Here is a 15,220-nt window from a genome sequence, read left to right as displayed (position 1 = left end):
TAAATACTTGAAAAACAAAATCTTTAATACTGATACCTTAACGGTGCTCTGATTATTCACCTAATCAACTAGTCCTCCTGAAGGCTAAACGACCCAGGTAATGCAACTATATCAACTGGTACAATGCAACTCAGTGCTGAAATGTTTAAGGTGACCAATTCTTTTTTAAGCTTGAAAGTGGGCAAGCCATACAGGAAACAATAGCAGACAAGCTTTTTAAATTACATATATCATATACGATTGCATATAAAATATTATATTATGTATACCTATAATATTAGATTAAAGCTATGGTAATACATAGTCAGGTCATTATTTCAAACATCTTGTACATGCAAAATGTATGTTTTTTTCAAAAACTGACACTTGAACGTAGCTGGTGATGAACTTATTTAATTACCACATATTTCAGGACAGGACAGAAAAGACCCCACCACAAGATATGTGCAGTTCATTGTATTAAAAGATGTATCTGACATTGCTTTGCATGCATGCCCTGTCTGAAAGCATTTCGCTTTAAAAGTGAGAGTGGATCGATTCGGACAACGCTAATGCATGGCGAAGGATACTCCGTTAATTTTATGTCAGGAAGTAAACCCTAGATGTCTTGCATATTTCGGAAATTAGTGTTCTCGTTTTCCTCTTAAACTGCGGACAAGAAACGGATAAAGTACAAGCTGCCTGTAATTTTTATGCGTATTTATCATCAATATATCTATAGTGAATATTTAAAAAACATAGTTTTAAGTGCCCTCATTAATACACTATGCGAATCAAGGCTTATCATTCTCTTATATAGAACTATATAAATCAGGCAAATAAAGTGACTTGAATCATCAGACTACAAAATGCACTATACAATTCTTAACAAAACGTGGTTAGAAACCTCTTAACTAATCAAGGCACAGTTTAAAAAAAAACAGTTCACAAACACAGAGACAAAAGTCACTCATTTGCTTTGCAGCTTAAAAGTTGTGCTTTGATATGCTGGTACAAAATGCAGGTTACTTTTTTTGACAAATACTTTTCGTCCCAATAGACTGACGGTTAGTAAGCCATGGCCCAAAGCTCTAGTGTGATGATCATGCAGGTATCAGGACATATTGGAGCAGGTCGTTCTCTGCGTGGAAAATTCCAGAAAACTCTGGGCTGTGAGCACCAACGCAGTCTGATCACTGCTGCTTTTGAAGTACAGGCTGTTTCAGGCACAGCTCGCTGCCACACGACACTATTGGTCTTTGGTTGTCCATATGATAGCGAATAAGGTGCCCCACACTCGTAAAAATGTGATCCTTTGTTCGCACCTTTGAAAAGAAGAATATCACACGAATTACATCTTCAGGAATGGTGAATGGTTCCTCAAGTAGAGCTCATTGACAGTGAAATATAACCAATGTACCTTGCTGATATATGCAGTCAGTTTAAAAATAAATAGAGACTTGTGCTCTAGATGGCACCGCAGATGAATACAACCTCCTTGGCTTACCATTCCTTCAGGGTCCACCAGTAGCAGGTGCTTCGCCGTCGCCCCCTGCAGGCCACTCAGCACATACTGCCCAGGAGAGGAGCTGCTCTCACGGACCAGGAAATCCCCGCTGTCGGTCAGCAGTCTCTCCGCGTCACGCCTGCTCATCCGTCCGTGATACCAGGCCTCATGCTGAAGGTGCTCCTGGATCTCCTGCAGGACACCTGCCGGGCCGCAATCCTCTTCCAGTGAGCTGTACGTTTGCTCAGTGCTCTCTGGAAGGACAGGCGCCAAGATTTGCTCCATATATGACATACGTACGAAAGGTGAACTCTTAGGTTACCTGACCTCATTTTTCATAAGGTTAACTTATTGATTTGAAATTACGGAAGAAATACAATATCCTGGTAAGTGCTCTGATAATATTCCCCAGTCAGTCCTTTACGGAAGTATCTGTTTTTCTTTCTGGAAGCCACTGCCATGTCTGACGGCTTTCTTCACTCTTGGTGACTATATATCCTTTGTGTATCAAATATCAATGTCCAGTGAAGTTGCTGTGCACCCAATAGCCTGAAGAGGCTTATTGCTTAAAAAAGATCAGAGGCACATGAATGAAAAATTGATTTTTAATCCATCTTTTAAAAAAGGTTGTTACAATAAAAGTGCACATCTCATGTTCTCTGCCTTTAATAGGCACCTAATTTATTAAATTAACTTATGAAACAGTGGCCGTCCTGTTAGGAAAACAGTCGGCGTAGTCAGTGCTTATGGAATAATTTAATTATGTGGGCAGGACGCACTGGGGCACCAGTCTGGTCTAAAAGCAACACGTGGAGACAGAAGTGGCAGCCCGCAGAGCACTTTGTTTTTGCCTCCCTACCCGCTCAGCGACGACAATGACGCGGCAGCCCCTGGCTCTCGCTCGCTCACCTGCAGAGGGAGGTGGATGTCTTTCGGTCAGAGCGCAGTTCTCGTACATGCCGGGGTGCTGCGGGCAGCCAATCTGGAAGAGAGCAAGTATAAGTAGCGGCAGTGAGTCGTCCAAGGAAGCTGTGGGCTGTGCATTATGGGACAGATTATGTGTGGATTAACGGAGGTAGGGGCTCACCCATCGGAGCATCTCCTCCTCCCCCTGACCTCCACCGAGGGACGCCTGGAGTATTTCCGCTTTTACCCGCATGTCTAAGAGGCCACCGGGAGGCGGCTGCTTGCCGGGAATCTCGTTGTAATACTCGTGCATCTCGCTGCCCTCCTGAAGCCAGCTGTTGCTGTCAGTGTCCAGCGTCCTGCCCGGAACACAGCCAAAGGAACAAGAGGTCGGCAATGAACTCTGACTCTTTCTCGGGTCTACAAACTGGACGAGCTCAGTGAACACACTGTAGACTAACTTCCAGTTACTGCCATTCGTATGAGGATGGAGTAATTGGGAAGCATGCCGCGAAACGTCTCTATGAGGAGCCTAAAAAGGCTCAGAGTGTGGCAAACAAAATGGGCATCACCAGGCTGATGGGCCATTGCGGTGAACTGGGAAAAAGCAGGAGAAAGTTCTACAGTACAATATAAGTGAAAATGACTACAACACAGGTGGATAATTTCACATGCACTTTAAGGCTCCATACAATTCTTCTTCAATGAGGAATGGAGTTTCAGATGAGTTAACTTCAAAGATATGCACTTGAAACCTGAGACATGCTGGAAAGATCAGTTAATGACTCAAAGATCTGTCTCTTCCTCCTAATTCACCACATCAGTCAGCAAGCGGTTGGCTTGGTCGTCGGGTCATGGCCTACACAGATTTTTTAATGTGGGCCAGATGTGCATCTATCCTGGACGGGAATTATGCCCATTCCCCATGTCACAGCAGCCGTTTCTATTCAAGAGGTAATACTGTACAGTGGTCCCTCCTTATCTGCAGTTTCAGTTACCTGTGGTCAACTGCCTTCTGAAAATATTAAATGGAAAATTTTACAAATTATTCATAAATTTGAAATCGCGTGCCATTCTGAGTAGCGTGAGAAATCTTACAACGTCCCGCCGGGGATGAGAATTGTCCTTTTGTCCAACGTATCCACGCTGTATACATGACCCACCCACTAAAAAAAGACCACACTCACAGAACTTTTATTACACTATATTGTTATAATTGATCTATTTAATTATTAGTTATTGTTGTTAATCTTCTATTGTGCCTAATTTATAAATTAAACTTTCTCATAGGTATGTGTAGGAAAAAGCATGATAATAATAATAGATACTTTATTAATCCCGAGGGGAAACTGTCTTTACGCCTCCCTCGACTTGCTCTTTGTGGAGTAAGTTGTCCGCAAAGGGCAGCTACCCGTAGCGGCGCCCAGGGAGCTGGGGGTTAAAGGCCTTGCTCATGGACCCACAGACATGCTGAAGCTGGGTTTGAACTGGTGACCTTGTGATTACAGGCACGCAGGCTTAGCCCACTGAGTCACACGCTGCCCCATAATGTATATATCGGGTTTCTGGCTTCTGCTGGGGGTTTTGAAACATATGCCCTGCAGATAAGGGGGTCTATTCACCGAACGCTGACCCTTCCCTGATGTTAGGGCAGTCAGATCAGTTCATTCTTTATTCTAGACAGGTTCACCCAGTTTTGTTGCAAGATGTGCAGGACTGATAAGGATGGCTTTTGGAAGGGTTTTCATTTTGGAGGGGGGGGGGCACACTGATAAAAATGCAAGATACTGACCTTTGAGTGGCTGCAATAAGGCAGGAGGGATTATTCAAAAACTGCCGGAAGCGCAGCTCAAATGCCTGTCCAATGGCATTTATAACCTCCTGAGCTAGTCCCTCTGGACACTCCAGGATGTGGCACGCTGGAAAACAGCACACGGACACGTAGTCATGCTAACGTAAATAAACCTGCAGCAAATCGACACCACCAACTCACCAGAGCTGATCTGTAAAACAAAAATAACTGAAATACTATAGGCGCACAGCGCCTACCAATAGTGTACAAATTGTACTCACCCCGCTGATTTACTGGGTCTTTGGCGACGTAAGCAACGTAATTTGTTATTTCCTGTAAAACATGATGGAAGCAAGAGGAGACCTAGAATCAGAGAATGTACCATGCTGAAAATGTACCCACCCAAAACGACGGAGAGTGCAAAGCCTTTAGACAAAGCAGGATTTAGGACATCTGCTTAGAAGAGGAATGAGTGGCCAGGCCGGCCTGTCTAGTCCGTCTCATCTCAGGTGAGCCATGTGAGAGCGAGGCCACCTCCCACGGACATCAGTCCCAGAGCCCAGGACTACCTGGGTTCACACTGGTGGCCCAACATGACCTTTCGGGTAGTGTGCGCACGTGCGAGACGGCTCCCCCGGTGGCGGGGTGCGGGACGTTCTCCATGAGTCAACAGGAAGCCAACCTCCCCATTTGCTACCGCTGGCAGTGAAGTAATTAGCAGTAATTTAATGACACGGTGCGTGCCACGTACACTGCTGGGACGATGATTAATACGGGAGCAGAATCAGGAAGTGGATGATGCTTGGGGGCGGCGAGAACGCCGCGTTAATTAAATCACCCCGTCCTCAGTCGGCCCCTCCCCTTCCCTCGTCTGTACCGTGCCACTCAGGATAATCAGCGTTTATAAATTCGCTGGCTTGTTTCGTCAGACTCTGCCATAAAAGAGAAAAACTGGCTACGCCACGGGAAAATGAAGCCGGCGCTGCTCCGCGTGGCCCACAGCGGGAAACAGGAAGAGCCGCCGTCACGCCGATAAGAGGATGATGAAAAGGACGACCTCTGGCTGCGCGCTCACATCATGTGTGAAACAGCCTTTTCCATCTGCACAACCAGCATCTCCATGCACCCTGTAACATACCCCACACCTTACACATGCACTCCATCCCCACATCATACGCCCATGATGTCATACTCAACGGTGTAGGACAACGTACAGGATCCCCTCCAGAAGCAAAAGAGATGGACTGCATGTGGTGATGGGCAATAGTCTGGAGAGGAAATGAACAGATATTAGCGAGGAAGCCATGACAGGAGATCGTCGTGGCAACATGAACATCACAGCTCTGCAGGGCGGCTGTGGCAGCGACAAACCATAAACCATCAGCCGCAGCAGCTCGCCTGTAAATACAGACGCCTGCTACTGTCCGAAGCTGGCACCATAAAACTGACCGTTGTTTCCATCTCTCATTACCATGGCGATAATGATGTTGCACATGCACGTTTTTGCTGTGGGGTTTCAGCTGAAAGAACCAGCGTTACCTGCTGTGAGTCCAGAGTGGTTAAACTCATACTCTCTGTGGAGATGCTTAGTCTGATGTTTGTTCCGGAAAACTGCAGGTTGCTCTTGCCCAAAATGGCGGAAAGTTCTTTATTTGGAGGCTAAAGGTCAAACAACAAAACATACATTTTTATAATACAAATATCACAGGCACTGTTTACATACACTATATGGAGAAAAGTATTGGGACACCCGCAGTAATTACAGGGATTGACCACATAAACAAGCTCCTGGGACCCACGGCCTGTGCGCAGAGAGTGCCCCGCTCGGCGTGCCCTGCGGTGTCCGCGTGAGAGTGTGCGTGCAGAGAGTGCCCCGCTCGGATTCCCCTGCCGCGTCCACGTGAGAGTGTGCGCGCGGAGAGTGCCCCGCTCGGATTCCCCTGCCGCGTCCACGTGAGAGTGTGTGCACAGAGAGAGCCCCACTCGGATTCCCCTGCCTTGTCTACGTGAGAGTGTGTGCACAGAGAGAGCCCCGCTTGGATTCCCCTGCCTTGTCCATGTGAGAGTGTGTGCACAGAGAGAGCCCCGCTTGGATTCCCCTGGCTTGTCCATGTGAGAGTGTGTGCACAGAGAGAGCCCCGCTTGGATTCCCCTGCCTTGTCCATGTGAGAGTGTGTGCACAGAGAGAGCCCCACAGGATTCCCCTGCCTTGTCCATGTGAGAGTGTGTGCACAGAGAGAGCCCCGCTTGGATTCCCCTGCCTTGTCCATGTGAGAGTGTGTGCACAGAGAGAGCCCCGCTTGGATTCCCCTGCCTTGTCCATGTGAGAGTGTGTGCACAGAGAGAGCCCCGCTTGGATTCCCCTGCCTTGTCCATGTGAGAGTGTGTGCACAGAGAGAGCCCCGCTTGGATTCCCCTGCCTTGTCCATGTGAGAGTGTGTGCACAGAGAGAGCCCCGCTTGACTTACCCTTCTGTGCTTGGATGCTGTCGTAGCTCCCGGCGCACAGTCACACAGGCGACTTATGGCTTCCCTAGAGACATGGGACAAAACGCATGGAAGAGGATGCCGGTGAGTCACAGATTAGGTCCCACACCACTTGGAGATTGCTGACCCCCAACCAATGCTGTTCATGGGGTATTGCGTTACCTACTGCGAGTGAATCGCAAGCCATACCGTAAGCTTGCTCACCTTCTCTCCCCATTAGAGTAACAGCCTTACATATTTAACATTAGTGTAACGTCACCAGTGGTATAGCCAATGTGACGTCACTGAAAATCTGTGCCATCTTTGTAGCAAAGATGCAAGCAGCCAGCCAATGGTTTCTGGGCCTGAGCTACTCCCATGCTTCTCATGGTGAGTCAAGTATACCCAGTAGTGTAAGCAGCAGGACATGACTGGGCCTGCAAGACGGGCGAAGGCGGTGGGGGACGGAGATGGGGGAGGGTCCAGGTGGTGGGGGATGGGGGGAAGGAGATGGGGGGAGGGTCCAGGTGATGGGGGATGGGGGGATGGAGATGGGGGGAGGGTCCAGGTGATGGGGGATGGGGGGATGGAGATGGGGGGAGGGTCCAGGTGATGGGGGATGGGGGGATGGAGATGGGGGGAGGGTCCCGGTGATGGGGGGACAGAGATGGGGGAGGGTCCAGGTGATGGGGGGACAGAGATGGGGGAAGGGTCCAGGTGGTGGGGGATGGGGGGATGGAGATGGGGGGAGGGTCCAGGTGATGGGGGGACGGAGATGGGGGAGGGTCCAGGTGATGGGGGGACGGAGATGGGGGAGGGTCCAGGTGATGGGGGGACAGAGATGGGGGAGGGTCCAGGTGATGGGGGGACGGAGATGGGGGAGGGTCCAGGTGATGGGGGGACGGAGATGGGGGAGGGTCCAGGTGATGGGGGGACGGAGATGGGGGAGGGTCCAGGTGATGGGGGGACAGAGATGGGGGAGGGTCCAGGTGATGGCTGTTCAGGATGCCAGCACTAAACTCACTGCTGTAAGAGGTGCTGACAGTCAGGAGACGTTCCCCTTCTGCAGCAGACCGCCCCATCGGGAGCTCACAGTCACACTTACCATTCACACATGCATGAGCTACAGGTGTGTGCGTGTTCCCTTACACGTCAGGAACCTCAACTCAATACATTTTGGACAACAGCGAAACAGACTGGATAGGCTATCAAGGCAGATCAAGGGACACATTCCAAGCACATACACACATACACACACGTGTGCACACACATATACACACACACATGCACATACATATACATACACACCTCACACATACATACAAACACATACGTGCACGCACACACACATGCATACAAACAGACCTGTACTCATATCTTTGTGGGGACCGTCCATTTGTTTCTATGGACAAAACCCTAATCCCAATAATACCAGCCGTAACCCCTACACAACCCTTAACTATACAGTATGTAACCAAACAAAACACAAGACTGCTGGCATTTTTAGTTTTTTGATTGCAGCCACAGATTTTTATAAAACTGAATTTCCTCTTGTGGGGACAAAAAAAATGGTCCCCCCTAATGTCAAAATAACAGGTTTTTATCACATTGTGAGGACATTTGGACTGTATGGAATGGAATGTATATCTAGACCACACACACACAAAACAATCAGCTGGAAACAGACAGACACAAAAAATAAAAACGAAAAAACCGAGGAAGACTCAGGTGATTCAATACCCCTTCTGGGTAAGGTTATGTAGGATCCTGCTGAACAGAAATGCGCCCCCTGCTGGTCACCCTGAACGGGTCAGATGGCTGCTCTAGAATGCCTCAGATTGTATGCTTAGAGGGTGCCTCGATGCTGATGCAGCTAAGCAGGAGATAGGAGTGAAAGCAGGGATGAGCGAATACTTAGTGAAAGAAGGGGTCTTTGGTACAGGAGGACAGGAAGTACAGGCAACATCTCCAGGGAGAAAAAGGCCCCCGTCCACATATGCACACGCAAACATGCATGTGTGCAACACACCACCTCCAGATCATGGGTTCTGATGAATGTGCTGTCAGCACTGGTCTTTAATATCCTACATATTATAGTGTATTACAGCAAATTAGGGTAATAAATGGATGCTGGAAGATCAAGTTCTATTTAATTTGTATAAATAGTCAAAAGTGCCTAAAAAACAGAGGCAGAATTAAGAAAAATTAAGAGAAAACTATGTTGCTGGCCTGATTAATTCAATTACGGTGGCTCCAAGAGCCCAGCAGGGACAGACCCACTTCAATAAGAGCAAGTAAACACGTCCCAATAAGCCATAAAACTTTTCTTCTGTTAGAGAACAAATTACAAATTGTGAACCACCATTCATCTTAAAATTTTATGAAACGCTATTAGCAGGAAATTTAATTTTCCAATAAATTATTCTTTGGGCTCAGTGATGGTACAAACAGATGTTCCATTCTATACTTTCCTTCCAAAATCCCTTGCAAATATCGACACTTTGAAGTTATTCCCAAGATAATAAAACATCTTCGTTTGGGACTAAGGATTCTTTGAGCTTGCCGGATTTAAATGCACAGCAGTGGCAGCCAGTAACATTTTGCAGACACACGAGGATCTCAGATCGTGGTGTAAGCGACTCGATGGGCACACAGCCAGAAAATGTGGCATTAATCAGTAAATGTGGATCTCTCTTATTTTGAGTGTCTTTGGTTCCTGGAAAATCTTTCACCATAATGACCCCCTGGCATCATTTGGTAAAGAGGATGCAGCTGGTTTTGCTCTGTAATCTTGAGTTTACTAGTATTTATTATTCAGAGATGGGTAGTTCAAGTCCAGAAAGTGAAAATCCAGACCAAAATTTTGTTTCAACCAAGCAGTAAAGTAGGAGTCACAGTCAAGAGTACTCAACTGGTTGGTTGAAAGAAAATCTTGGTCTGGATTTTACTTTCTGCACCTGAACTTTCCACCTCTGGTATTATTATTGCTGATATTCTTTATAATAAGATGAGACAATGGTTGGGAGCGAAACCTAGTTTCACTACAAGCACAGATGTCCATTTATTTCCCCGCTCAGGAGGCTCACCGTGTGACTTGTGTTCTTGTCTCGAAGTCCAAGAGCCTCATGGACTGGATCACCTCCAAGCAGCCCATATACTGCAGATGGAGCAAGTGGAGACAAAACAAAAGATCAGAATTTAAGCAATGGGGCCTACTTCCGTGGCGGGGGGGGGGGGTTGGCTCTGTGTAACCTGACCCTGCCTCCCCAGCAGGAAGCTACAAGAAGTTCAGGTGCACACCGAGCCAAAAAACACATGAGAGGGCAGAGTGTGGATCTGGTTCTGCTATATTGCACGTGCAAACAGGTCTTAATGTGGTTCGCTCTGGTTTGGGGTCACACTCTGGAGTGTCTTTGAAGGAAGAACGCAGAAGCAGGATGAGTCCTCTGCCTGGAAGGAGTTAAGCACACCCACTCAAGCAGCCCCACTGAATTCTGAAACGCGGTCTTACTATTCCAACCTTGATAGGACAGAGCCTTCACAAGAGCAGGTGACTCATCGTGGGAGCTCTCGCCAGGATGAATAAGTCCACTGCCATTTCCCCGGTCAGGATACGGGAGACTACAAAGCGCAGTGTAAAAATCAATACTGTGCTTGTGTGTGTGATTGCACATCCGTCTGGATGTGTATATATCTGGGTGCTTGATGGCCAGAACCAAATTAATGATTACCTCATATCATCTACCAAAATACCAACTGAGAAAAAGTACACAATGAGATAGTCAGTTTTAGCGATTAGTTAAGGAATTCGGACTTCAAATAGCATGTTAAAAGAAGGGGCATCAAAGCTCACTTCTGTCCGTTCATTCCATGTGTCCCTGGTCTTTAGGGATTTTCAGACAAATTCACGCAAACTGGTGCAAGTCGAGTACAAACAGCCAGTGTAGCGCGAGCTGCCTGTCAGAGCTGCTGGGCACGTGAAAATGAGTCATTCAGTAAGGCAAGACTTCAGAGAGGGACCCAGCACCTCTGCACCTGTTTTTCTGTTTTCGAGGCTGTGGGAAGAACAGCACGTGGCGAGATCACGCACCGATCAGCACGGAGCCGTTAGATCATTTCCGGCTAACACCCCCCACGCACCCCGCCTATAATGTCCTTAAGTCAGTAATACGACTACTGCCGAGAGCACAATTTGGGCTGGGTGCCTTTCTGCAGCTCGAGGACCATGTGGCCGTGGGCACTCGTTAAGTCATGCCTGCCCCCCTCCCCCCACCCCCCCCCTGCTGCGGGGCCACGTCTCTGTGGCCTGAGACTCAACCATGCGGCAAGTCCGCGGAAGCTGGCGGCCGCCCGCCTCACCGCGGACATGTCACCCGGCTCAGAACATTTCTGATCCAGCAGATCCAAACTGGAATATTAAGAGGAGATGAGTCATTTCTGTTAGCACAGGAAGTAGTGGCTGAGCGTGTGGGTGGGATGGGATGGGGGGGGGGGGTGTGTGTGGGGGTGTAACACTTCCACAGCTACTCTCTCTTCCTGCCTCGCATCTTGGTCTCCCCCCGCTTAAAGGGACACTGCGATGCAGGCTCACATCGCGCGGGCTCCCTTCCTCCAGTGACACGCGCCCGGCGCCGTGGTAACGGCAAGAAGGGGTGACAATGGCTACGGACCACAAAATGAAGACTGATGGTCTCAGTCTTAGGAGGCTGTCCCACCGTGTATCTCACATATCTGCATTATGCTTATGTTATTTAACGTGAGTTGCTGTTGTTAAATAGTAAAATTATAGGTATCCTGGTGCAACTTATAAGATCTTAGCTAAGGAGGGTGTATGAGTAAAACTTGATTATTCTAAACAAATACAGCAAAGCTTATGTGAGGCTAATTATACAGCAAAATTCCCTGGCAGAGGGTGGAGCCAGTGAACCAGAGAAACGACCAATCAGCTGCTTGGTGACGTTTCCCTACCCAGACACAACATCAATCAGTGTTCAGTATTCAACAGCATCACCTTCGATGTGGCACGGTGCGCAATATTGTGTCATAAAAATACATTGTTCTAACATCAGTATAGTGTAGGAGAATTAAGCAGAACATTGCACACAGACAAGTGGTTTCGTTAGGATGGATCACTGCCGTAAGCTGACTATGAAGAATGGGGGTGAAGGAAGACCTTGTATTCTCCAGGTCATTCAAGGCCAGGCACCATGAGCAAGGCCATGGAGAGGAGCTGCAGGAGAAGGTTTACACCACACAGTGCTGAGAGACTGCTGGATTATCCAGATTTTGTCGGAGGGTTGATTGAGAAGTTCAAGAAATCCGCTAGAAATCCACCCACCTCCACAACATTAATTTCTCATTAGAAAGTTGTTTAGATGTTTTCACACATAAAGGTTCTATCTATATTAATGCTAAGATGTGCTCAGCTTACACCATTTAAACTGTGATCCAGATGATGATCCAGCATCAGCTGATATCAGGAAGTTACACCTGAGGCCAGTTCATAAACAAACGCACACCCTTATAAACCCAGACAAATCCGGACACCAGTGTGATTAGAGTTATGCACTCGCACAGGTACCTTGATGTTGTACGACGTCCCTGACATCAGGACGCCTGGGCTGGGACACTCCGTCAGCGCTGTAGTCTTGGCAGCAGACAGCAGCCCCTCGGAGCAGGAGGGACCCTTGTCATCGTCGGGGGGTCGCGTCAGCTGGGAGGAGGCTGGCAGGTACCCGGCCAGGCGGACATGGGGTTTGGTGGGGCTGCAGTCCGCGCCCAGCTTTCCACGGGGCGTCTGCTTGGAGGACAGGGCCAGTCCCCTGAGGCCAAGCAAGCCGGCTGGGTTGGACAGCTTGATGGCAGCCATCTTGGGGATCAGAGTGCAAAGAGTGGTGGGATCCTCGTCCGGGGATGAGGCTGAGTGGTGGAAGGGGGGTGGCAGGGGGGCCAAGCAGGGCAGCGGAGCGCGGTCAGCGCAAGGGGCCGATTTACCACCGGGCGCGCTGTCCTCCAGGGACGTAACCGAGTCGTTGCGGAAGCGGCTGTACTTGCTCCGGTGCAGCATGTCTGCCTGTCCGAAGAATCCTACATGCAGCGCGTTTCCCCTGAGCCTGGGCTGGTTACGTTCTCTCATAGCCAGAGACTGTGTGAGACTGACGAAGCCAGACGCACAGGCTGACTAGCAGGACATCGGCGGATGGAGGGAGAGTAGGAGACACGGGACAGAGTGCCACCAAAATTGTTATAATATACAACCGCACACATATGCTTATTCTCATAAATACATTGTAGATTTTTATAATATATTCATAAGTAAAATATTTCCTTTATCCAACTTTTCATACACGCTCTATACAAACAGCACTTCCCTGGCTTACTACTGTAATTCATCTTGTGATTTATGGAGTATAAACTTATAGACTCTGAAGTAATAATTAGGTAGGACACATTAGGTGACGGCAATAATAAAATAAAAACGAAATAAAACAGCAGAACTGTTACATATAAGTATGTATACGATCTGCACGCGTGCCGCCGATGGTACGTAGGTACTTAGTTGTCGCGCTAGTTCTGTCCGCACGAGGCGGGCACGCGCCGCTTCGGTTTACCCGCGCGGTAATGTGTCAGCGCCCGATTTTTATTCCCTTCTGCTGCGCTGCCCTGCTCCTTTATTCCCTCTTCATCTAGATCATGGCATACGTTGCGGTCTTGAAATAAAGTGTCCCACACACACACAATTTCTTTCATGCATATAGATAAGCCAAGACTCACCCTCGGTCATCCTCCCGCGTCCTGCTGTCTGCTCCCCCTCCACTACGTAGAGTCCTGGACTCGGAGCTCGCAAGTGGAAGCGCAGGATGCTACGATTTTCATGAATGAACTTTTCCTTTTTTTATGAATGAGTTCCTCTCTCACTGCGCATGCTGATAAACGTGTGAATGAAGCAGACGATGCCTGTAATTGACTGACAGTGCTTGAGGGTGTTTTTTTCCTCTCTTATGCTACCGTCCAATCGCAAAAAGGCAGGGTGACTCATGCACCATAAATACACCAAAGCAGAAACCATTTGAATGTCCTCTTTTATCATTATCTGGTTTTGCTGTGCCGTATGTAACCATCGCATGCGAATGCTGTCGCAGCGTTCAAACGAAAAGACAGATTTTGCAGAGGGGAAAGACGTTCAGTGATGTGCTTTCGGAAAGATAGGTGGGGGAAAGGAATGGGGAAATTGCGAATATATGTTACCGTGGACACCGCGACATATGGTGTTTTCCCAAGGGAACGGTATGCTTCATTTTTACAATTCAGTTTTTTTGTCCGTTTGAATCTGTTGGTCCCATTCAAATGAACCGGGAGCCTCTCATGCCAGCCCCAAGAAAAGACTTTAGTGGATAATCGAAGCTATATGCTCCACATAATTTCACTCCCCCAACGTAAATTCATATGCTAAAGAGGAACTGCATACTGACCAGGAAAAATATTTTAAGTAAAAGATAGCTCGAACTTAAATGTTTAAAATGAAAACACGATCAAGAAGAAAATAATCCAGTCGTGCAACTGTATTGGTAAAAAAACACCGTGCTATTTAGGAGGGTCGTTATACTTATGAACTTGCGATCTGTTTCAAAATATCACAGGCCTACTTAAAAAAACGTAGGCTACGTAATGACATACATATTAATTAAAATATCCGAAATCCAATTGTAGTTAAGTAGCAGGTTGACGATAGGCGGCATATTTTTTTACTTCGAAATGAAGGTTGCGTAGCTGCTGGAAATCAAACGTGTGTTGCTCGTATTTCGTGTCTGCGGTGTATTTTGTAGTTTTACCTGAAGCCACACATATGAAAGTGTCCCGTCTAAGTCTAGCAAAGCCCTTGTATCCTAATGTGGCAAACAAGAGTCTTATGACCACAGGAAAGCATATGACTCATGAAGATGAAACAATTAGGGCATCCAGAGCAAACGTGGATATTCAAACTGCTGCATTGATGGAACCTGATGGGAAGCGATGATAGTGCGGGAATTTGCATTCATACTGCACGAGCAGTTATCTGTGCTGTTTTTTACACCGCAAAACCCGCCAATGTTACACACTGAAGTGAAAGAATCACATGTCATCTTACTGCGTTTTCTTTTGCTGGTTTAAGCTGAGAAACAAATTCATTTTAACACACGTTTAGTTAACTAACATTTACATGTAACTGGCTCAGCAAAGGCTCCGTACCACTGGAACACCGAGGCCCTCTGGTGGCTGTAGCGGGAAACCACAAGTACAGACACGCTGCGCTACCAGTTTCAACGTGTTTTTTCACCGTTACATTTACTCGTATGTCGCACTCTCGTATAAATGACCATTACATAATAAGAAAAATGATTAAATATGGCATTCCTGTTTTCTGTGATTATTAAAATTATCAGTGGCCACAGGCAAAAATGGGAGGGGGGGGGGGGTCCATATAATTGTGCATACCTGCAAAAGCAGGGGTGTAATTTTATTCATACGGTATGTTGATGACTTCCTGTATGGTGTCCAAAAAACAAAAGTTGTCCTGCCGGGGCTCAAAGC

The 15,220-nt window shown here is 47.5% G+C and overlaps 1 protein-coding gene across 4 annotated transcripts; it reads right to left on the bottom strand.

Annotated features, from left to right (window-relative positions):
- Window positions 1-377: 377 nt before the first annotated feature.
- On the bottom strand, window positions 378-14,913 carry LOC111844965 (SHC-transforming protein 4). 4 transcript variants are annotated; one of them, XM_023813927.2, is made up of 13 exons: window positions 14,844-14,913; window positions 13,424-13,575; window positions 12,231-12,826; window positions 9,736-9,806; window positions 6,653-6,716; window positions 5,724-5,843; window positions 5,399-5,452; window positions 4,466-4,517; window positions 4,185-4,311; window positions 2,574-2,751; window positions 2,396-2,468; window positions 1,487-1,740; window positions 378-1,304 (listed from the first exon to the last, which is right to left on the bottom strand). In XM_023813927.2, exons 2-13 carry the CDS (start codon window positions 13,431-13,433, stop codon window positions 1,173-1,175), a joined length of 1,731 nt encoding a protein of 576 aa, XP_023669695.2. In that variant the 5' UTR covers window positions 13,434-13,575; window positions 14,844-14,913; the 3' UTR covers window positions 378-1,172. The 4 variants fall into 4 exon arrangements, with proteins under 4 accessions (XP_023669695.2, XP_023669696.2, XP_023669694.2 ...); XM_023813928.2 differs by lacking the exon at window positions 14,844-14,913 and having other exon boundaries at window positions 2,574-2,733; window positions 13,424-14,189; XM_023813926.2 differs by lacking the exon at window positions 14,844-14,913 and having other exon boundaries at window positions 13,424-14,186.
- Window positions 14,914-15,220: the final 307 nt, after the last annotated feature.

The sequence above is a fragment of the Paramormyrops kingsleyae genome, chromosome 11 (genome assembly GCF_048594095.1).
Source record: "Paramormyrops kingsleyae isolate MSU_618 chromosome 11, PKINGS_0.4, whole genome shotgun sequence".
NCBI lineage: Eukaryota > Metazoa > Chordata > Actinopteri > Osteoglossiformes > Mormyridae > Paramormyrops > Paramormyrops kingsleyae.
Note: the sequence above shows the minus strand (reverse complement) of the source record. Positions and strands in the feature narration are given on the sequence as shown.